This window comes from Chenopodium album, chromosome 4 (genome assembly GCF_948465745.1).
Source record: "Chenopodium album chromosome 4, dcCheAlbu1.1, whole genome shotgun sequence".
Lineage (NCBI taxonomy): Eukaryota > Viridiplantae > Streptophyta > Magnoliopsida > Caryophyllales > Amaranthaceae > Chenopodium > Chenopodium album.
Genome location: NC_137837.1, coordinates 8,171,289 through 8,195,718, shown reverse-complemented (window position 1 = coordinate 8,195,718; position 24,430 = coordinate 8,171,289). Strand labels below are relative to the sequence as shown.

The 24,430-nt window shown below is 32.8% G+C and overlaps 1 protein-coding gene across 3 annotated transcripts; it reads right to left on the bottom strand.

Annotated features, from left to right (window-relative positions):
• Window positions 1-5,595: 5,595 nt before the first annotated feature.
• On the bottom strand, window positions 5,596-22,692 carry LOC145628817 (protein ALWAYS EARLY 2-like). Of its 3 annotated transcripts, none has more exons than XM_081681227.1 (19): window positions 22,499-22,692; window positions 21,837-21,935; window positions 20,638-20,736; window positions 20,224-20,286; window positions 18,254-18,331; window positions 17,564-17,732; window positions 17,197-17,435; window positions 16,738-17,083; window positions 15,459-15,536; window positions 13,863-13,993; window positions 13,727-13,780; window positions 12,002-12,304; window positions 11,721-11,899; window positions 11,353-11,635; window positions 10,108-10,308; window positions 9,072-9,233; window positions 8,069-8,260; window positions 6,800-7,090; window positions 5,596-6,168 (listed from the first exon to the last, which is right to left on the bottom strand). In XM_081681227.1, the coding sequence occupies exons 2-19, from the start codon at window positions 21,927-21,929 to the stop codon at window positions 6,004-6,006; spliced, it is 3,126 nt and encodes a 1,041-aa protein (XP_081537353.1). In that variant the 5' UTR covers window positions 21,930-21,935; window positions 22,499-22,692; the 3' UTR covers window positions 5,596-6,003. The 3 variants fall into 3 exon arrangements, with proteins under 3 accessions (XP_081537353.1, XP_081537352.1, XP_081537355.1); XM_081681226.1 differs by having other exon boundaries at window positions 5,597-6,168; window positions 17,194-17,435; XM_081681229.1 differs by having other exon boundaries at window positions 5,597-6,168; window positions 17,194-17,435; window positions 17,570-17,732.
• Between the last annotated feature and the right edge of the window lie 1,738 nt (window positions 22,693-24,430).

Sequence of the window (24,430 nt, the reverse complement as noted above, 5' to 3'; positions counted from 1 at the left end):
TACATATATTTTGTAATTTAATTTTTATGTATTTTAATCAAAATTATAGTATAGTATTCGTTCAACGTTGTCTAATTCATAGTTCAATGTAGGAGGTCATTTAATTTATTAGTGTGCTATAGAAGCTTCCAATTTTTAAATTTCATAAGTATGATAGCTTTCCACAAAAACAAAAAAAAAAAAAAAAAAAAAAAAAAAAGATGACATCATCATTGTATTTAGGCGGGAAAATTTTTATTGCGAAAGCAACACGTAAGCAATAGTGATGTCAACAACTTCTGTTTTATTAATAGTTAATGGAATAGATATATTTAACACATAACAATTTAAAGGATAGACATTAATAAATTTAAATATAAAAAAAAAAAAAAAAAAGTGTTACATAAGTCTTTTAATTAATTTTAATTAACTCTATTTCAATTGACTTTTTTTTTTTTTTGGTGAAATATTTCAATTGACTATTATTATTAATAAATCATACTTTATAAATATGTGCATTATACAGGGCCAAAACTAGTAATATTATTAAAACGCAAAGGGACAACATGGTGACGCCATGTGTCACTGTTGCATTAACATGATTTGACGTCACATCATCGATATGTATCACCTGTGTTACCTTATGCATGTGTCATCACTCTAATAAGTGTAACCATCTTATTTAATTTTTCTCCAGAATGTAACTTCTAAGTAATTATTGCACAATAATAAACTATAAATTAATTTGTAAGAAATTAATCACATACTAATGGTTGTTAATTTCATAGATGGTACGGGTAATATTCTAAAATAAATACCTGTTAAGCAACTGCACATAGTAATATTTACATGAATACTACTAAATCTCTTTCAATTCCCATACATTTATTTTTCTAATTTTTGAATTAATTTTGAACTTTATACCAGTATAATGTTTTCAAAATATTATTTAAAATTAAGGCAGTTTTTTCATTTTGTATTTGAACAAAAACTCGGGATATCGCCCGAACCCCACACTAATTTATATCTATATCTATACTTAGTATTTAAAAACTATAACCAAGAAACTAAGAAAGCCACATGTCCCCATCCACATGTCATCTTACACTATTAATTTTTTTATTACACCATTTTTTTAAATTCTTTCATTAAACTTATACTTCATCTTTCATACACACTTTATCTCTCCCATTTAATTCAACCTTTTTCTATTCTCTCTTTAATTCTAGCCCTTCCACCTTCTATTTAAGCCTCTTTTTCGATTAAAGTTCCAAAATTTTAATTTCTTTAATCATGTTTCCGATTACATATTATACCTTATAATGACTTATTGATATTTCCTCACTTATCTCTAAATACAATTTTTCCGATTACATATCATACCCTATAATGACTTAGTGATATTTCCTCACTTATCTCTCAATACAATAGAAGGCTAGTTATTATTTAAAAGAAAACAAGCGTGCATAGTTAACAAACTTACCTATGTCAATGGATACCAACTTCATATTTGTCAACGCCTTTTTTTTTTTTGTAATTTTTTTATAAAACCAAGTTTTTACTTCAATGTCAACAAATTAAGCCAGAGTGAAAAAAATAATTTTAATTAAGGGTACAATCTATAAATATTAACAAGAAAGAGAATTTACTCTGTATCATATACAAAATTTTAGTTACACACAAATTAAAATTTACTTAGTTCATATAAGCTGAAGACGGAACTATTCAATTTAGCTAGATTATCAATAAAATGATGCATTAATTAATTACGTTTTAAATTATAATAACTAGCACAAATTGTATTTCAAGATAACCAAACTAGCACAAATTAATTACTTTTTTTTTACAGGTATATGCTTAACCCTTAACATTATACACCCAAAATCATTATTATTAAGTTACGATTATGATTATATATTAAGAACTCGACGTGAACTTATATTTATATTTATGAATTTTTACAATCAAACGAAGGATCTTTTACCAAAATGACTAATTTTACAAAACTATTTACTAAAATGACTAATTATAAATATTAATTCTCAAACTAGCTAATTTATTAACTTGGAAGGAATTAATTTATCTATTTATTATTTTTCTTTGAACCGATTTGGTTCACTTTATTGATTTTTTTTTCTTTAAATTAGTAAATAGTTTTGGTAAAAGATCCTCAAACTAACATAAAAGATCAAGATCACATCAATATTGAATTATTTATAACAGTACTACATACGTACATAACATAATAAAACGAAATAAATTGCTACAATAATATAATCTAACGTACATAATCAAATTAATTAAATCGAGGACTGCTACTTTTTAATCTCAAGTCTTGAATATCATCCTTTGACGCGTCACAGCAACAGCAGTACTCATCAACTCGAGGAATGTACATCATAGCGGGAGCGGGTTGTAGGACGTAGAGTTGTGAAGCCAAAACAGCAGTAGGCGACGGTTGAACTTGGTAGACACTACTTGAATAATATTGATTATTATGAGCTACACTTTGAGTTTGAGTTTGAATTTGGTTGTCATTATTATTCGAAGTTGAAGGTGGTAAGTCGAGTACAGGAATCCAATCGTAATCAGGGTACGCATACGTACTTCGACTTTCTTGGTTAGGACGGTAACAATTCGTGTCGGCCGGGGTTGATTTAGGAGAGGAAGACTCCATTGATGGTGTAGAAGCAGTAGACATTGTTAGTTGTTGTTACGTTCGTTGGCTTATGTTTCAATGAAGGAGAGTTTAAGGCAAGGAATTGAGTAAAAATTGTGGACAAAAATAATGAAAGTGAGGGGGGTTTTATAAGGTTTTTTAATTTTTAGTCGGTGTAATTTCCTTTGATTTAAGGATTGAATTAGTTTTTGGTATTTCTTGTAGCTCAAGTTCTATTCTTTCCTAAATTTTTGCATGATTGCTTCTGGATTATTCTGAATTATTAATGATAATTATTGTTTTGGATTTTGTAATTTGTTGGAACAAAATATTTTTCAAAAATAAATTATCTTCATTTTATTATTAACGCGTTCACTTCACCTTATTTTTGCTGAACTGAAATTTTGCTGAAATACGGAGTATTTTTTTGTATTTCTTTTTAAGGTTACTTATTTTTACTTAAATGAAATTATTTTTACTTAACTGAAATTATTTTAATGAATATTTTTTTTTAAGTTGAAGTGAGCAAGGCCTAACTAATTAAAATTATACAACTATCAATACTTATTTAAAAAATAATGATAAAAGGAAATAATAGAAATTTTATTGACACAAATCCCACAATAGGGTTTTTATTTTCTTCATTTTTTTAAACCTTTTTTTTTCTCCATGAATAAGAATATTTTAGTATTTCTAAAATAATCTTTTATATATATATATATATATATATATATATATATATATATATATATATATATATATGCGTTTATACTAATAGGTAGTATAAACGCATGTATGCAATATCATAGTTAGAGTTTCAAAAGAATACAAACTCTTAAAATTTTATCTTATAGTAACATAGTATTGCTTAATAATATCAATCTTTAGAGTTCTAAGTTTATAAAATCACTACTTAACACATTATATAAACCCCTTTATACCTCAGCTTTAAAATCACACAAATCAACCTTCAAACCCTCTTGTGTATTATTGAGAAAAAGCAAGCCAAAACACAAAACAAAAACATGAAGACAATCATATTGATTGGTTTACTAGCTCTTTTCATAGGAGGAACCTATGCCCAAGAAGTGCAACCGGAGGCGTTCCTACACCCACACCCACACCCACACCCACACCCACACCCGCTCCCTCACCCTCACCTTAAGCCACCTCACCTTAAGCCAGCTCACCCCCGCCGCATGTTCCCCTGATGGATGGGGGCGTTGCCACCATTGGCCGATTTGCCACCGTTGCCTCCATTGCCTGCTGGCATTGATTGCAAGAATGAAGTCGGAAATTATCTTATTAATCATCCTCAAGGCTCATTGAGTGATGAATGTTGTTCGTTACTCGAAAACGACCCAAGTCCCTTAATCAAGAGCATCTACAAACAAGCGTGTTCCGGTGGTGCTGCATCTCCTCCAAGCGCATGAGAAGTTAATTATTAATACGTAATTAGCATGCAATAGTTTTACTCCATTATTATTATGTTTTTATATAACGCAATAATAGTCATTAGGAGCTTTAGAATATCATAAATGTGGTAGTCACATATTTTAGTAAGTACTGATAGTTCTCCTAAGGGAAATTAACAGTTTGTTTAATTTTTATAGTTAAGTTAATATATATGCGAAAGTTTATTTTTGTTTGACGTATTATTATTTCTAGTTGCCTCTGCGTTTTTTTTTTATGCTACGTGTTAATTTTTGGCTATTAGTATTCTACTAAATCTACGCAATAATTTGTTGTTACTTGTTAGTATAAATTATACGCTTTTGTCAGGTTATATAATAACATTGTTAACAAAAAAAAAAAAAAATAACATTGTTAACAAAAAAAAGTGGTTAAAAAAAATATGGATCAAATACTTAACAAATTACTCCATAGTTTCAGATAAGCTGCTGATGGAACTAATCAATTGATGAGATAACTTATCAATGGAATGATAGATGCATTAATTACTTATTAAAATTCTAAAATTATAATCACTATAACAAATATTATTTCAAGATGGTCAATACTTGTAAATTTCAAGTTTGAGTATGCATGTTTAACATTATACATACCCCAAATACTAAAGACTCCACTTGAATTTGTTCCAAAATAAAATTAAATCATACGAATATATATTTATGAAACATAATCAAACGTTCATAAAAGTAACCATCAAGATCAAATCAATCTTGAATTACTTAAATTCTTTACTAATACATACGTAACTAATTAAAACCATAATACAAGAAAATAAACTATAACAATAATATCATCTAACATACGTACATAATCAAATCAATTAAATCGAGGACAAGTCTTTAATCTCAAGTCATGGATACCATCCTTGGCGCGCCACAGCAGCAGCAGTACGAGTACTCAACTCGAGGAATAAATGTCATAGCAGGAGCAGGTTGTACGACGTAGAGTTGTGAAGCTAAAATAGCAGTAGGCGACGGTTGAACTTGGTAGACATAACTCGAGTAATACTGTTGAGGCAAATATTGAGTTTGGTTGACGTTAGAGTTTTCTTGAGTTTGGTTTGAAGGTGGTAAGTCGAGTACTGGAATCCAATCGTAATCAGGGTACGCATACGTGCTTCGACTTTCTTGGCTAGGAGGGTAACAATTCGTGCCGGCCGGGGTTGATTTGGGAGAGGAAGACTCAATTGATGGTGTAGAGGTAGTAGACATTGTTGTTGTTACGAAGGTTGGTTGATGGACTAATAATAGGAGAGTGTAAGGAGAGAAATTAAGGAGTGAAATAAAAAAGTTGTGGACTAAAATAATGAAAGTGATGGGGTTTTTATAAGGTTTTTTAGTCGGTGTAATTCCCTTGGATTTTAAGGATTGAATTAGTTTTTGGTAATTCTTGTAGCTCAAGTTGTATTCTTTCCTAAATTTTGGCAATATTGCTTCTGGATTATTCTGAATTATTCAGTATTAATGTATGATGGAGCGTAGAAGTTCTGAAGTATACTTATATAGATCAAGATGAAAGTATTCAATGAAGGTAAACAAGGTTAGATTTTAAAAGCAATCCCAAAATATTTGAAGACCTCAAGCTTCTGAGAACATCTCAGATAACTCTGAAAATTTCACAAAACGCCTAGATCATCCAAGATACAAAATCCAAGCTGTGAAATTAGATTCACATCGATTTATTATTGTGAAGGAACCCATCCATAAATAATTTTTACATCACAATAGTTGGTCCGGCGGAAAATTCCTTCCTATCATTCCTAGTCATATGAATCGGTAAATATCTACTTTGAATAATCTATCTTAGGGTTAGCAAACTACAAAAATTATAGAGGATATCTCATGGTTTTTATGTACAAGCCCACCTGAAGAAATAGGTGCAGATATATACTGTTATGTTGGTACAAGAGCTAATATCTGGGTCTTAATTCTTCCCATGCACATTTGTATCTCCCTGTAAATTGAGAGGTTTTGCGGGCAGCATGGATGCAAACCTGTCACAGCATCATCTAATATCTGCGCGACCTCTGCAGGTGGATATTGTCGCTCAGTGCAAGTCTGCAAGTTGTTAAAAAAAAAAAATGGTCAGTGATGTACAATGAAATAACGTATCATAGACATTTAACTTACAACATGCAGAAATCATAAAGCAGCAAAAATTAACTAGAGGACGAAGAAACATTTAAACCACACAATTTATGTTAGGTAACAAAATTTCAATCAAGATGGTGATCCTTTCAAGGATTAAAATTCATGGACCCCCCCCCCCCCCCCCCAATGGTAACAATTAGCAACAGCATCGATATTTTGCAAAATGATTCAGTTCAAGTTTTATAAAATCATCAAGTACCCCTCCAGCCATAAAGACAGCCTGAATTCCACCAGAATACAGAAAGTAAAAAGGCCAGGCAACAACCACTACAAAATAGTTAAATAGTCTCTTGAGAAAAAAAAAATTGTTGCCAGATAGGGCAGTAAGTCCAAATAAGACATGGAAACAGGGGTTGGTACTAGAATCGAAAACAATTTTTGAAGTATGATTTACCTTCTGAAGTAAGAAGTAAAAAAAATAAAAAAAAATTAATAGCAATACTGGGATGATCCATTTCGAGCAAGTGGTGAGACAGCAAATCATAGAACAATCGCAAACCAAACAAAATAACATAGTTTCATAATTATTGAAATATACCTGTATCATAAGCCAAGTAGCAACACATGATGTAATAAGGTCAGAAGGGATCTGAAGATCATTTGACACAGAATGATCAGTTGGTTGCTCAGTAAAAGCATCACATGACAGAGGGGCCTCAGAAGCACAGGAAGTAAGTGGGTTCTGATGAGGCAAACTTCCTCGAACTGCATTTGAAGATGGTATCATAGACGCCCTGCAATTAGTTACACGCTCACTTTTGCCACTGGCATCCAAAGCCTTCCTAATTCTTCCAAATGCATCTTCACCTTCTTCAATACTAGATATAGCCTGAAATAATAATCAAGAGTAATTTATTAACTGCTAGTCACCATGAACAGTATGCAAGTTGATCTTTGCCACAATGGTAATCACCATGCTCATGTCAGATTTCTCCACTATAACCTCCCCAGGCCAAAAAGGGACAAGGCTAAGGTCGCTTTTTCAAAGCAGAAGATGCCCAATAAACAGAGTAGTAACAATTAATCTGAATTTTATGACATCGACAAAAAGTGAAAAATAGTGTGGTGCAGAGGTATATTAGCCATGAACAATAAAAAAAAAAATAATACAGCAGGTCTACCAACAAAACTTCATATTATAACTTCATACAAATCTCTTTGTTACTAAGAGGACTTTATAAGAAAAAAAAATTCCTGAAACAATGAAATGCTTATCCACATTTTCTTCCTCCTATTAGATAAGTAATATCTTTGATTCTGCATAGTTATTACTACTATTGCAAGGAATGAAAGGTGATCTGTATATCCATGCAGTTTACATAGCAGAAATAAAGGAGGGGGGGGGGGGTGGAATAAGAATAATTATCTATGCAAATTAAAACAGTTCGTTCAGGAATCTGGGTGCAACACGCTAAGTTTAACTTTCGTTCCAGCCCATGAGAACTCAGGTAGAAATAAACAGAGTTTGAGGAGAAAATTTTTTCATGAATCTAAGTGTTCATCTTCTTATTATATTCTTTCTGATTCTCCTTAGTCCTTATCTTGATGTTTTAATGCCTTTAGACCACAATAATTTTGGATCACACAGGAAGCAACAGCGAAGATTGATATGGGGCCATGAAAAATGGGGAAAAGCACCTTCTTCTTACTAGCTACTAGAATCATTTCTCTTAAAATCCAAAAAAATAAAAATCAAGTGGGAATCCTTAGTCAGTTAATCTTAGACTGTTATATGACCAAAAAAAACCACTACAAAAGAGAGTAAGGTGGCATATGAAACTACAGCAATTTCAGGTCCATTCTGTACCTTTGTAGCAGTATCTACCATTTTTTGTGCCTTATCTTTAGATACTTCAACAATTTCTGCCACATTGGATGCAGTTTCTTGACAACTGATTCCAGAATTGTTTAAAGATGGCATATTTCCATTTAAACCCACTGATTCTGTTGTGGGATGTGGCCAAGAAGGCAGACTTTCTGAGCAACTCTGACCAAACACCTGTAGAAGAAATTAAAAAAAAATTAAAAAAAATAAAATCAAAACACGCAGTTGATATGGCTGAAAAAGGCTAAGAAGGCGAGCACAAAATCTCACTACATGACCAAATATTCCAAAAACCATAATCATATTCTGTCATACAAATCTATGGTTGAGATAAATGGATCTCAATATCTCAAAATGTTTCTGCACAGTTTTCTAATATAATTACATTAAAAACTATTAGTAACATGCATCCTCAGTTTGTTTCCTGAAAGGTTGATAAACAGCAGGTCAGCAGCAAATAACTAAAGAGGGGAAGAAAAAACTTTTGAAAGTTACAGGAAGAAAACTAAATGACTTCTATCTCATTGCATATGTAAAGGGTAAAAAGAAAACAAACATAAGCAGTCAAGGTGTGTGTGTGTTTACTACACAATATAATAAAGCACAGATACTGAACAAAACTGAGTGCGAAATTAGATGAACTTCCAATTCTTAATGAATCATAATACAGATACTACAAGCAAAAGAACAAAGTTTATACAAACCAGAAGATTCTTCTCGCATGACAATCATTCAACAATAAAGTTAGAATTTAAAATTGTATCAAGTGCGGACACCACAGCTCAAAATCAAATCTATTACCATAGTTCATTGGAATTTTATTTTGATGGTTCATCAGCAAAAATTCTCCAAACAAAACAGAGACCATGATCAACAGCCAGAAGGCCTGAACTAGTTACATCCTCCCATAAACTTCTAACAATTACTTGGAATAATTATATTATACTCTAATATCATTCAATGATATCTTCAGCAGAAAGCATACCTTTTGATCTAGACCCCCAGTCAACCCAGGAATAAATCGCAAATGACCTTCCTGCAGGTGCAACTGAGCCATATTGTAAGATTTATTTTGGGTTGCTGATGGTATCTGGAAACTTCCACAGCCTACTACCTTAGCATATGCACTCAGACAAGCTGGCTTAGCCTGCAAAATTACAAATTTCCAACAAATCAGGATAGAAGTCCAATGTAGGATCACCGGGCTGTAAACCCAACCCAAGAACATCCCAACCAACCCAGAGTGACCTGAATCATAATTCAATCAGCACTGACAAACCAGCATAGCATAACCCAAACCCGATCCAACAATCCACACACCCAATTTGACATCTTTAGCAGGTAGGGCCAAAAGACAGTGCCCTCAATTTAATTATATCGCATTCACTCTATTGGTACCTATTAACCCTGATGCCCCATAAAAGGTTCAGGCCCAAGGCAAGGGTGGGGTAAAGATGACTAAGATTCATAAAACCTTACACTGGCGATTACAAATTGATTGTTCCTTATAGGTTGCAAATCCTAAATGCAGCAACCAATTATTCAAAATTAGTATAAAAAAAAAACTGAATCCCAATGATATGATAGAGTATTAGAGTATAATAATTTACTTCTCCATTAAATGTAGACAAATTAAATCAAAATGAGAAAAACAGTGCCATAGTCCCATACTCTCCTTTAAGGAAAAGATAGCCATCCCCCACAAGAACTAAGGCATTCTAACTCCACATGTAAATGGGGTACCAATCCATCATCAAATTATTATTATAATTATATACAATCAAAGCTAAGCCTTAAATTCAAGGCTTGAAAATGAATTGTGCATTTGTGCACCAAGCTCAAGCTAACTCATATTATCATCCCCCAAACCTAGGCTGAACAAAAAAATCAATGGCGTAAAGATCAGTTTTCTTTTACATCCTTCAGAGGTTCTTTATAAACAAAATGATCCTCAATCAAGAGACCACATAAGAACAATATCACAGTAATATATTTTTTTTCTCAAAAAAGTTGCAAATTACCTTCATATCAGCTGCAACTGATGGGCTGAATGAAGGAACTCTTATATGGTGATTGACATTTTTATTGTACTCCTCTAAAGCGGAAAAATTTGCTCCGTTTATTTTAGGAACTTGTACGCAGCGGTAATCAAATAGCATATTCTGCCTCTTCAAATCTTCGGGCATATTCTCCAACAGGTTCAAAGGCATGCAATCAATATCCTGTTTCAGAGATTAAAAAAAATTGAAAATACCAAAATAAATAAATAAATTGAAAAAAAAAACACTAAATGGCTTAATTAACTAATCTGCACAAAGTATAAAAAAATATATAAATGTATTTCATCACAGAAATATTCTATATCATGGGAAAGAATGTCCATAACATACTACAATTGACTATTAAGAAATTCAATTACTGAGAACAATTAGTCGTTCGGCATGGGATAATATTGGTCACCTAAATTATAAACGGGATTAGAGTTATAAGTACCCGGGAATATTGTCAAAATTACAGCTAATAGTAATTCTTTCTGGAATGACCTAAGAACCAAAAAAAAAGGTAACATCCTTTTGGAGATAATGGAAAATTAACCTTAATAAATTTTCAAAATGGCCCCATTAGTAGGGGCATCATATTGACTTGACTTAACTGAGCATATTTAGTCCAAATTTAATTTAGGAGAAATAAGTGTAATATTTCATTAAATGCAGAACCTTCCAATCATAACATCATGAGATAACTACAGAAATTTATTCTATACTCTTAACATTACAATCTCTAAATCAAAGGAAGCCAAAGAACCAACCATCATCCCCTAAGCTGGATAATTGATATCTAGTTTCAAGTGGCAGCAAGGCAGAGGGAACAAAAGGGGTTATTGCCCATGCAGCTTTTATTACCCAAACTGAAGCCCCCCTTAAGGAGCATACTCATAAAATTTTAACAAATAAATTCACAGGAAAAGGATCAACATAATTTTTTTCTTTATGATTTCTATTCTTCTCTTCTTCCCTGCAATTACTCTTACTCCGTCTCGTTGGAAACCTTGCAATTATGAATTCACATGTATCACTTTTCATCCCTCTCTAAAGAAAATTGCAAAAAATAAAGTGTTTAGCTGACAGCAAGACGTCTTTACATTTTGTACAACCATGCTCTAAGTATGACCCTTCAAGACAAGATTCTGGAAGTATGGCCTTAAAAGACATGAACAACTTGAGCTATAGGCATCAAGACATTTCAGAAGGGAAATTAGAATATACCATGACGAGTTCAACCCCCAAATCCGGATGATGAAACTGGACCATGCAGTTGTCACGATCAACCGTCAAGACACTGCCATTATGACATTCTCTTGTTTTTGGATGAATAGCAACTACTTTTTGTCCAACATACAGTGGACAAGCTAAATCTGTTGGAAGTCCTTCCCCAAGGCCAGCCCGAAGATTAGCATATTGAGTCCTAACAGATTCACGATATTGATTAAGTTTCTTCCTCTCTTCCTGTAGAAAACGCTCAGAGAATCTCCGAGGTTTACCAAGGGAACTGCAATCATATATATTTCAGTCAAACTTAACAGCCCTTCCTCTCAAGAGAGATAAACTTTTCACAGTAACAATAAAAATTATACCTTCTAATAACACCCAATTCAAAACGAGTAAGTCTTGGAATATGTCCCAATCCAACATGATCTAGGTACTCCACAAATTCCCTCTTAGCAAACCAAGGATAATCAATGGCACTGTAAAACCACTCATACACACACCATCTGCGTACTTCATGCCAGGAAAGACAATGCAAAAGCTTTCCCTACAATTTAAGTTGTTCAGGATAGAAAAATAAGCATAGGTTATATAATTGAGAAGAAAGAAGAATCCTGAGTCAATTATTGTTGGAAATAAGCAAACTGACCTTCACATCCTGCAATCTTTCATGAGGTACAGACAAGCTATCACTAGAACAACTCGGAGTATAATTTTTGTCCTTTAGAAGGAATGTTCTGTCTCGTTTTCGTCTACATTTCCTTCCTGTAGGGTTAACAACCTGGCTAGCATGGTGAACATGTGCACTAGACACTGCAACTTCTGCCTCTCCTGTATGAGGGTCATTGCTAGAAGACACGTCTGGAGACCTAACCAATGATTTACAATTTTTGGAAACAACAGAGATCTGTCCACTACTGTTTCCAGATTTCACATCCTCATCAGCCACACTCTACAAAACAGTAATTTAGCAGTAAAGGTCAAATAGCTACAAGAAATAAGCACAAAACAGGCCATAGATATCTCATAGAATCATAGCTAACTCATCCTCCTAAACAAATTGTCAAAAGCAAGCCTCACCAAGTTGCAATGTTAAAATACAATTTAAAAAAACAGTCAATCAAACCAAACAAACAAGTCAAGAACCATTGAGAAATCCAAAATACAAAATCAACATTAAAACCACAGGATCACTTATGCCGCTAGAAGTTAGCAATCACCAACTAAAACTGCCAACGAAAAAATTTACAGACAATCCATTGGTTTATTTTCCTCATATAAAAGAATCAATCACTTGCGGTAGTAACATGTTTTGCCCCATGTACCCTTTACCTTGGTTCATTTATCTATTACAATAGTCAGTGAGCTATAAAGATAGAAAGTTAATTGATAACCAACAAAGAGCTAATCCTAATTCATTAACTGTAGCTGAGTTGTTCCAGTCATCTTCTGCTTCCTCAAATCCATAGCCCAGAGATAAGCAGTTGGGGAAATGCACACCCAATCTTGTTGACACAATGAACCTAGACTCCTAGAGGACATGAAGAAAACCTAATTCGAATTCTCAGAAATCTAAGCACAAACAAGAAACCTATGCTTTTCACTTCCCAGCACCATTGATGATTTCTACACTGGTCAGCATCCACATTAATTACTCCCTCCCTCCTATAATATAGAGACTATTTCATTTTACACATTATGAAAGATGTACATTTGACTATCAATACCTTTAGAATCACATTAACCAAAATTATAAATAGCTGAGATTATAAAAGTTGATAGTATGCTCATTGTATGTATTACACATTCTGAAAGATGTACATTTGACTATCAAAGTTGTAAAAGTTTGACTATAAATATGAAAATAGGCACCCTATTCTGTGACGAAGGGAGTATTCACAAGCAAGTTCATGATATACAATATCTGAATATCCTATGAGCCATGCACTGGAAGACTGCTAAAAGTGAGATTTTAACAGAAAAATATTAAGCTAAAAAATACATGTGCTTAACATTCTAACCACTAATTCATATTATATCCCCTTGACTCAAACAAAATGCCAGCCAAAAGATGCACATCCAGAGATTAAGTCGAATGAGGAGGTGAAAAGAACAGAAAAGATTATGTCTGAATGCCTCTTTTCTGATTTCAATATAAATTTAAACATGAGAAAATTATAAGGCAAAACCAAATCAACTAAGAATAATTACAGGTATTAAAAAAATTTCATTATGCTGAAACCATTGCAGGAATACAGACACGCATCAAATTAAACTGAACAAACAAAGTGAGAAAACTATCACATATATCACAGATTCACAGTGGCATCAAAGAATTCACACAGAAAAGTGTCGAGAGTAATTAATTTCCTACCTCATCTTCTGTGGGCTTTTTAGAAAAATCATTGGGAAATTCAGCCTTTGGCACCTGCGACGCATCCAAGATAGTAAATGTTTAAAAGACAATTAGATGAACAAAAAAGGAAAAAAAAATGCAGCTGGATCGTTACCTTTAAAGCTTGGGACTTCCGTTTCTTCTTTAACTCAACACTGGCCTTCTCATCACTTAATGCAATATTGGAACAAGCAACACTATTAACTACAGTTTCCCGAACAAGTACAGAATCTCCAGCATCCTCAGCTTCAAAGACAGTACATTGTAAAAATAATGATCAGTAATTAAGCCCAAATACAGCAAAACAGCATTACAGGGTTCCAAATAAATATCGACAAGATTGTCAGAAAGAAAACATCCATGCTCTGTTAACTGGAAAATTTTCTTGCATATATATTCTATAAACTACACATCACCAAAAATACAGAGAAACATATAAAGTGGCCTAAACCCGAAGGGAGAGAGCATGATCATGACAGAAACATTCACCATGGCCTAAATCCAAAGAAAAATAATACAAACATGAGTTACATGACAGCAAAGTTCACAAAGCCATGAAAGTGCTGTACCAAAGACATTTGAAATTCGGAACTACTGTCAACACATGTATTAACCAATTAGAAAACTTTAATTTCAAGATTACAATCCATATATATATGTATATGATTTGTAGATTATGGACAGAATCACACAGTCTGACCTTAACAGAAACCCACATATTAATAAAACTTACTTGCATCTGCATTGCAAAATTATTCAAATGTACAGTCACTTATATAGTTAAATAGATGAATATAGAGCCATATACCAAAGGCCAAAAACATCAGACCCTGTCATTGATCTTCTGAGAAAGTTATGATTTTAGTTATAACTTCAAATGCAAAAATAGAGATATACCCCTTAGATAACAGCTTATAATTTATTTCATGCCCTAAACAATTAACTAGGGCATTACAAGAAACATAGAAATAATTTTAATAACGAACAAATGCATTTAAAAAAAACATATGCTCGGAGACCAGTCACTATGGAATATAATAGATCTTAACAGCAACTAAAAATGAGAGGGGGGGGGCCTTTTTCTATAAAAACATATTACATCAAACCAAACACACTCTTAGAGAAGATTAAGTCATGAATTAAATGTATGATTGCTAACTTCATGTAATGACCCGGGGCATTGGTTAAAAATAAATCTTGACATAGAAAGATTACATAGAAGTAAAACAATCAGATAAAAATCTCTATATACATGTAACAAGATACACCAGGCAATGTAATTTACATTTACAGCTACACTTATGAGAATTTAAATTTTTTAACAGCAAACAAGGCAGAGGATAGAACAAATAAAAATCTTTATTAAAAACAAAATACAGCAGAGAATTAAAAACCTACGACAACATTCCAGATACAATGCAAAAGAATTGATGAGATGAAAGTAAAAGGACAAGAAAAGAGGGCTCAAGAAGCTGCAGAAAGAAAATCAACATAAATGTGTTGCCCCCTAAAATGCTCCCCAAACCATTTTTCATATATTGGTTAGAGTACATTTAAAAAAAAAAAAAAAAAACAAAACAAAAACAAAAAAAAAAACAGAACATAGAAAGAGAACAGATATAAGCTATAGATGGTATCTGCGTTCTGTGCCACAGCTAAGAACGCAATCATAATATCAGGATTCAGCAGAAAAGAGAGAAAGACGGTTTACCAGGTTCTGCAGCAATAAATGGCATCATTGAGGACATTTCAGCCAAAGTCTGCAACGCATCACAAGCTGCAAGTTCATCTGCCAAGCAACAGATATGCATTATACCACCAAAGTATATTATGATAAGATGGTAAAATGGGTGTGCCAAAATTGGCAAAAAGTAGAACTGGGTAGAACACAACCAGAAAATATAGAAGAAAAAAATGAGGGAGGGAGAGAGAGAGAGAGAACACAAATTACACACTATATACTACACTAAGGGTGTGCTCTATTCACCTGATTTTCACTTATCTGAACTTACTAAAACATATTTTAGTTGTGATTTGTACTTGGGTAACCCTTATTTCCTGAACTAAACTTAACTTATCGGAACTTATTACACCTGAAATAAGTGACAATAAGGTGAACAGAACAGCCCTAACAATGGGTAAAGCAAAAAAAAACACACATAGGAAATACTCCCTATATATATATATAATGTTTCATTTAATAACAACAAATTAAAGCTTACTATTTTAAACAACAGGCCCACGATTTTTTACTCTCACAACATAAATAAATAACTACTGGAGTAGTTAACTATATTGTTATGTAAATAATGTTTTCTAGTTACATTAGATTTTGCTGGCAGTGACCCATGTATTATTCTGCACAAATACTTTTAATAATTGTGTTGCTCAATAGAGGTCATATTCTTCATTAGTGTAACTGAGGTTTGTGGGTACTTAAATGTATTCAGCCACCAGTTTAGAGAAAACGAGATATCTTATATAAGCTTCAGTGGAAATAAGGGGTGTAAGGAACTGTAATGGTCAGCAAATGTTGGCCTCCATAAATATTAAAGCAAACTTTACATATACTAAAGTCTGGTGGGTACTTGGATGTTTTCAGCCACCATTTTGAGGCTAATGTAGATAAGAAATAAGGGTTGTAAGGTGCTTTAATGGTCAACAAATATTGGCTATCACAAATACAAGACTGAAGGCTGGAGGAATGAGAAGTGGTTTTAGCTTCTTTTTTAATCTCAAGTTCAATGCTCATGAGGTTTTACGTAGAATTTTAAGCCATCTTAAAAAGCAAGGATGCATGGAACACAGTTGCTTCTGCCTTCCCAACTACTATAGCGTAGCTGGTCCTTCCCTCTGTCAAATCTGTTTCCTACGTAAACCAATTTTTCTGCATCCCCAACAATCAAAAAATGCTTTTTTATTTCTCTACCCCAGACTTAAAGAAGGAAAAATAGGAGAGATATAAAACAATATAACAAGAGCATAGCTACCTTCAAAGGTCAGTTTCTTGCCTCTACTTTGGCCCTCAGAAGTTGATCTGCAAATATCGGCACTTTTTCCATCAGAACCAATTCTTCTTGGTCCTTTATCAGCATACTTGTAAGCTTCTCTAATATTATCAAATAACGTAGTTTCGGAGTGCTGAACTTCCTCTTTCTTTCCTTTCTTTCCTTTCTTCCCTTTCTTGTACTCAGCTAAAGCAGATTTACCTATATCCACTCTATCCCTGGCCCAATTTTCAGTTTTGGCCTCATTGTAGCCCAAGCTGCATTCTTTAAAATCTCTGTCTGCTGCAAATCCACCATTCCTGACCTTCAGAACAGGAGATCGTGACATCTGGAACACAAACATAAAAAAGTAAAAACAATTAAACACCTTGCATGAAACTGAAAGATATCTTTAGAAACCTCTAAAACCATTAGGCCAGAGACTAGCCATAAACATACCACCTCTTCTCTAGCTGAGACTTGTGAAGTCCTTGTACATTCATTTTTTCTGTACATTGTTTGTGAGCCATGTGGGGAATTTGGATTGCACCATGCTTCTTTCGGCCTTAAATCCCCATATGGAACACCAGTGTCATTTGCAATCTTCCCCGACACTCGAGACTTCTTATTTGGATGAATGTCCAAGCATGAAACAGGTACACGAGGTGTCCTTTTTCTTACAGGGAAATTCAGCTGGATACCTGAAGGTTTGAGTAAGATCAAAGCTCAATGCAACTTGGTTATGCAATCAAACCTATAAAACCAAACTAAAACTTCACACGATACATGTCACATTGAAACAAGATTATTATTAGCAAGAGGAAAATACCATCACCACGATTTTTTAGCAAGGATAAGCAGCCATCATTTGAGCCTGTAGACTGAAGCTTAGAATCATCTCTAAAAGAGTCGAGCAAACCCTTTGCTTTAGTATTTTTCTGAATCTTTCGAGCCATTACCTCAGGCCCCTTAATCTCTTTTTCACTGCCACTTCCCTCCTACCAATATGATGAAATCAATTTAGTGATCACAAGGAAGAATGTGTATTACCAAAAAAACAAAAACTAAAAAAAAAATTATATATATAAAAATAAAAAAAATAAAAAAAAAAATAAAAAAAAAACCCTATAAACTCTTATTGTGATCACAACAAATAAATTAGAAGAGCAACAAGCAAAAGCAGACAATAATCTCTACAATGAGAAATATCCAATTTACACGTCTTAATCAGAAATTAAGACATATAAATTATAAAACTAATCACAGCACTCGACTGATCACACAAAGAACGGATAAAATGCACATTAATTTTTCAGCAACTAAATTTGTCACTAATACCATTATCTAAAAGAAATAAGCACCACTCATCTCAAGGCAGATCATAGTCACCTCTCAGGAGAATTAATATAGGACTTTCCTACTACTTTTTGGCCTTAGAATAGGATTCAGTTAGAATTGGGTAAGAAAAGAATTTTATAGAGCAACCAAAAGATCCATCAAGAGTCAGCTAAGATCTTACCAGGACATTATAGTGATCAGTCATCATTGCTATGAGTCCAGCCACAGAAGCTGTGCCTTCTGGTAGAGATAAGTATGCCTGAAGAGCAAGAGCATGCAGATGTTTATAAGTAATGCTTACAACAATCAAAATGTTTCTACAATAATATGAAAATAAACAAACTAGAGCACCGAAGGTACAGAGAAATAATCAAATCAAAGCAAAAGTCAAGAGTAACAATTCACTCATTATATCATCTTACCTATACTTCCTGCTAGTATATATGTTGCTTGCACATCTTTTCATTTGAAAAACTTTAACAGTCAACAAAAACGAAAAAAAAAGCCATTCCACTGCACTGACCCCCCATAGATATTAAAATATTTCATCATGTACTCGGTTTTAAACCCATATGCCTTGCCATATACTTGATATAAATTCTTGGTATCATGTCAAGTACCCGGAATTGACACTTAATAATCAGGCATTAACATGAAAATAATTACTTCTACTAAGGAAAGTGATAAGCTCAAAAAACTAAATTCAAGGAAATTGACTAATTCTAACCCTAGGACATATAGATATGAATTTGTATGACAGTTAATTATATCTAAGTTCATGTAGCATAGATTACATAGCCTAGCAAGGATAGTGGGGGTTAAAACTCTTAAGAGCATATTCTCATCTTCAATTTTCAAGATACCAACTTTTCAAAGGTAAGTAATACAAGTAACTCATTTTTAAATGTCCACAAATAAAAAGTGTACTGTCAAAGGAACCTCTAAATGGAGGAGTTAACAAACACATATATTCAAAAACACAAGGTTCTTAAGTTTACAATAACGCATAAACAATTACTCAATGAAACAAGAGAGAAATTAATTGTGACGAGTTCTCAAAATATCAAATATTCCTAACTTTCAGATCTTGGCATGCTTTACAGTTGACATTTTCACTAGGTTCCAAATCCAATTTGTCCCGAGATATAAGGCAAAATCCCAAAATTCTAGCATTTCACCACTAAAATAAATCAGTACTTGCCTAACCACGATTTGAGCCAAGCAAAAGAAACTTATCAATACATTAATACAGTAAATAATCTACGGTGCATTGTTTCCGGTCCTTATGACTTATCACATACTATAATATGACGTATCAATCACTGTAATATTTATATATCGGTGATTCACATTGTTTTTGAGATATGACAGCTCCTTACAACTTAGAGACAGCTACTCTCTCCTCCACGACAAATAAATTCATGATTTGTTGATTCAAACAAAATTAAATTAATTGATAACATTAGGTTTCTTTATTGACAATGACCATCCCATATTAGATTCACTCTCTACAGAAATTACTCTTGCAGTATTATCAACTACAAATTAGGATATAATAGATGTTATAAACAAAACAACTAACAGAACAAACCCTAGTTTCAAAGAAATCAGTCATCCCATTATAGGCAGTTTATCAGGTGGACAGCATCAGGGCAGAAATCAGTCATACGACTCATACCCAGTGCAGCCCATGCAGCCGCACACAGCCCAATTCTGATTGGGGTCTCAAGTCAATATATAATTACTAATTTACGATGTACTGCAATAAATAATTAAATATACATACATACTAAACGTGGCTTAGTGGTTTAGTGTTTATACTTTATAGATACATAGTAGATAGTAGATGTTGGGGGTTCTACTCCCATTAATGGCTTATTTTCGCCATTTACTTTAAAAAAAAAAAAAAAAAAAAAAAAAAAAAAAAAAAAAAAAAAAAAAAACAATTAATGCCAATTTAAATTGCTATTAAACTTTTCCTTTTTTCAACAGCAATTAATGCATTTTGTAAACTGCCATAGTAAATCACTAATGCCTTAATATTTCACATCTGATAATTACAACATTAATATATTGAAATACAGAAAACGTATTCCTCACTAAAGCTAAGTTAAAGTCGTTGACTTTCAAAGATTTAAGAACAATGCTTACTCGGTTCATATTGTACAATGCTTCAACCATATCTATAGACCTAGAACGCACAACAGTGGCAACCTGAAATTAACCATGAGCAAGATAAATAAATTAGAAGGGGAAAAAGGTGATGGCATGAAAAGGAAGATATAAGTTGCAAGTACAATAAGAGTTACTAAGGGGAAGAGTAAATCATTCGATATCATAAATCTAGAAAGAGAGCACCCAATGACCAATAATTAGGAATCTGGGTCCCACCACACTTATAGCTTTTTTATTTGGTATAGTTATATTAATGAGCTAATTAGCCTAAGAAACTGATACAGATGCATGCACGGTATTGTTTATGAATGCATCCCAGCAAGCTCACAAGAAGGTACCACAATGACAATTTAAAAGTATGATTCAGGCAGCATTGGCTAATACCCTTACCTTCTTCCAGTCTTGGCCATGCTTCCGATAAGCTTCATAAAAACGCTCAATTTCATGTTTACTCCATTGAGGTCCGAGCATATCAGATAACTTCCGCTTCTAAATAAGAAAACGTAAAATTGCTACGTCAAACCTCTAAAAATTTCCCCAGTAAATCCACACAACAAGCATACATAAATCTAGAAAATAGAACTCTGATAAGAAACATAAAATATGAGATCTGCAGGCAATCCTTTAGTTTACAAATAAAAAAGACGGCCAATGACCATATCAAAAGCTAAGAGAAAAGTATGCTTCGTATAAAACAAAACAAAAAAACAAACAAACACCAGAAATATTTATTAAAATTCAATCACCCAAAAAGAAGAGTAAAGGTAAGAGCTCGGAAGCCTCGGATAAAAAGGTAAAAATCAGAGGTGGTACATCAGCGTCTTACTAAAAACTGAAGCAATAATATGGCATTACTTCCTCACACTTTCTATGCTCTAAACAGTAAACACATTAGCATACAACAATTCAGTATATTGCCTAGTAGAATATACAGATAGCGCAAATGTATCAACAAACCGATGCAGAATACCAACAATTTTCTATTTGCAAATGACCAAATTAAATCTGCGAGCAAGTAAAATGCTTATTCAATACTGCTAAAATAGGGTAACACTAATGAGTCCCAAATGATTTTGTAATGAAATGTCAGTTCAGACTCATGGTTATGCAACATTGCAACTCTATCCCCTAAAAAGTACCTCAACATATGACTAAAATGAGACAATATCTTAGGATGGTCCATCATTAACCGGAAAAACATAATCAAAAGCAACTCACAAAACTCATCAAGTTGTTATTACACAGAATGAAAGTCATATGATACTTTGATCACGAACCAAACCACCAAATAATCCGACTAAGTAGAAACCATACATTTCTCACCAACCAAACCATGGTAATGAACCCTTAAACCCCTATATAGGTTAATAAAATCAAACCCACACCATTTTTCGCCACGGGTTTAACAGACTATTCGACAAAAAATTATTTATAGTACCCAACTGTTCAAATATCAATAACATACCTAAATTGCAACAAAAATAAGTCATACTAACAACAAATAAACAAGAAAACAACCTACTCAATGTCAAATTATTATCATTATAAATAATATTTTCTTACAAAAATAAGAATGATAAAAACCTCACCTTTTGTTTGGATTTTTCATCTTTACTTGGAGATGAATCACTAGCAGAAGTAATTACTCTATTCACACTTCTCGACTTCTTTACTGGCGCCATCTTTCACTAAAAAAAAATTAAAAAAATAAAAATTATTAATTAGCAAGCCCTGATCATCGGATAAGTCGAAATCAAAATATTTAAAGGGTTTTTTTTGGAAAAAAATATATAATACCACCAAAATTCAACCAGAATTTGCATTATCAAGATCCAATTTTAAAAATTATTAAAAAAGAGAGAAAAATTATAAAAAAAAATTAAAAATCACTTATCAAGTTAAATTAAATAACATCAAGTACCAAAAAAATAAGTAAAAAAGGATCAAATTTTCAAATTATCGTAAAATCAAAAACCAAATTTCAAAAAAAGAGGAGAATGAGGAGAGATAAAACAAAATTCACATTCAACCACCAACTGAACAAAAGAAAAAAAATTTAAAAAATCGAAAAAAAAAAATAAGTAAATTCAAACAACAACAAATTGTTATCGACAAAAGAAAAGTAAAACAAACAAAATTTTGAAAAAAGGGGGAAATGCAGAAAATTTAAGAAAATCAACAATGTAAAACCCTAGAAAAAATTGAAAAGATCAGCAATCAAAAGTGGCATAAAATTAGAGAATTACATTACCTTAGATTAGAAAAAAGAATTGAAGAAAAAATGGGGAATATGAAATTGAGATGAAGCGTAAGAGTGAAGGAGGAGAGAGAAAACGGCGGAAGAAGAGAGAGAAAAGGAAGACGACGATGACTCAAAAAAAGAGAATAGAGTGAAAGGGGGGCCGTTGCCGCGAAAAACTTAAATGTCATGAGAATATTTTATTAATTTTATTTGTTTAAAAAAATATGGGTTATTTTATTTTATTTTATTTTGGGTTTATTTTTTGTTGTGCACCTTTTTCGTCGTATATATTGTTGGGTTTTGGGGGGGATTTTGGGGTTTAGCGGTGTAAGGTGTTTGAATTGTTAGGGTGATGGAACGTAGCGGTTTTGTTTGGGGGAGTTTATAAACGGAGTGTTTAATTCATACGGAAGTAAAATCTTACATAATTTTGGATACTATGCGAATTTAATTCTCAAATCTTGTCAAAAAAAAATATGTGATAAAGTTTATGGGTTTTTTCATATCTTGTTTGATTTGGTTTTAGATTCGGTAATTTATTTTCCATGTTGGGTGGGAAATGAAAATTCTCATACACGGAGTTTTTTTATTTCACCATTATAGGCATTATTGCATTTTGTTGTCAACCAAACAACAAGCTCTTATGCAAATTCATGGAAATTTTCAAGTCCCCAATTTTTAATGTGCAGCCTAACGAGCATGTAAAAGTAATCCTTTCGTTTTTCTGACTTTTTATACACTAAATTCACATAAAATTTTCATTATTAACTTTGATTTTTATTTTTTAAAAAAAAACTTTGATTTCTTCTTAACTAGATTTAGATTAGTTAGTGTTGCTAATATGTGAGTATAAAAATATACTTGGACTTACCATTTTAACTACAAGTATATGTTAATTATGCTTTTTTTACTCGATAAAAATTATACTCCATGGTTAAGTGGGAGCAATTGAGTAATAGTAAATACAAGTTTAGACCCTATATATAAATAAAAGTTGTTTATGGGCGTGTTCGGCGTTAGCTTTTGAGTAGCAAATTAAGGTGAGTGTTTGACAAAGTAGTGGTTAGGGTAGCTTTTGTCAAATCACTACTCAACAAAAAATGTGAGTGTTTGACAAAGTAGTGGTTAGGGTAGCTTTTAGTGGTGGAGGTAGCTTTTGTGAAAAGTTAGAAATATTAGCTTTTGAAATTAGAGGTAGCTTTTCAAGTAGCTGTTGAAAATTTAATCTATAGTTTTAAAAATAAAATATTGATTTTTATATGTAACAACTAGTCAACCACTACTTTACCGAACACTCATATCTAAATTATTTATCTTCACAGCTAACAGCTACCTACACAGCTAACAGCTACCTCCACAACTACAGCTACCTTCACAGCTATATTTTGCCGAACACGCCCTATATACAGGGTATAAATGTTGTTTTCGAACATTGAAGTTTCAACCTTCAACCATAGAGGCCCATCGGCATATTCGCCGCCATAGTACAACCACCACCTTTTATCGCGAGTTCACAACAAACCACCGAAAAAGAGTAGCAGCAACTTCTTTGTCATGAGCAATTTGGCATTTATGGAAAGAATAAACCTTCTTGTCAAAGATCGAACCCCATAAATATTTCTTCAAGCTTGATTTTCCTCAAATCGGGCCCAAGAAAATTCCATTGTTAAAATCCAAGTACCGTCGAAATATACCTACCAATCTACCATTTTGGGTTAAACTTCCCATTATTTATATACTCTGCATTTTTTTAGGGTTTATTTATATTTTCCATCATGCCAGTGTTTACGGATGAAGGGGCCATTGTTAGTGGCGTTCATGGAGGAAGAAGAAGCTATGAGCTTGTGCTTTGGAGTAAGATTTGGCATGATATAAAGAATTTGTTTATATTTAATTTTAATTGGGTACCACTCATTAAGTAAATTTACACGTACTACTTTT

Excerpts from the sequence above, each read along its gene's own strand:
- LOC145628817 (XM_081681226.1), bottom strand. The coding sequence starts at position 21,929 with ATGGCGCCAGTAAAGAAGTCGAGAAGTGTGAATAGAGTAATTACTTCT. Across the intron at positions 11,900-12,001 it reads AAAGATTGCAGGATGTGAAG|GGAAAGCTTTTGCATTGTCT; the intron begins GTCAGTTTGCTT and ends CTTAAATTGTAG. Across the intron at positions 7,091-8,068 it reads TGGTAGATACTGCTACAAAG|GCTATATCTAGTATTGAAGA; the intron begins GTACAGAATGGA and ends TTATTATTTCAG.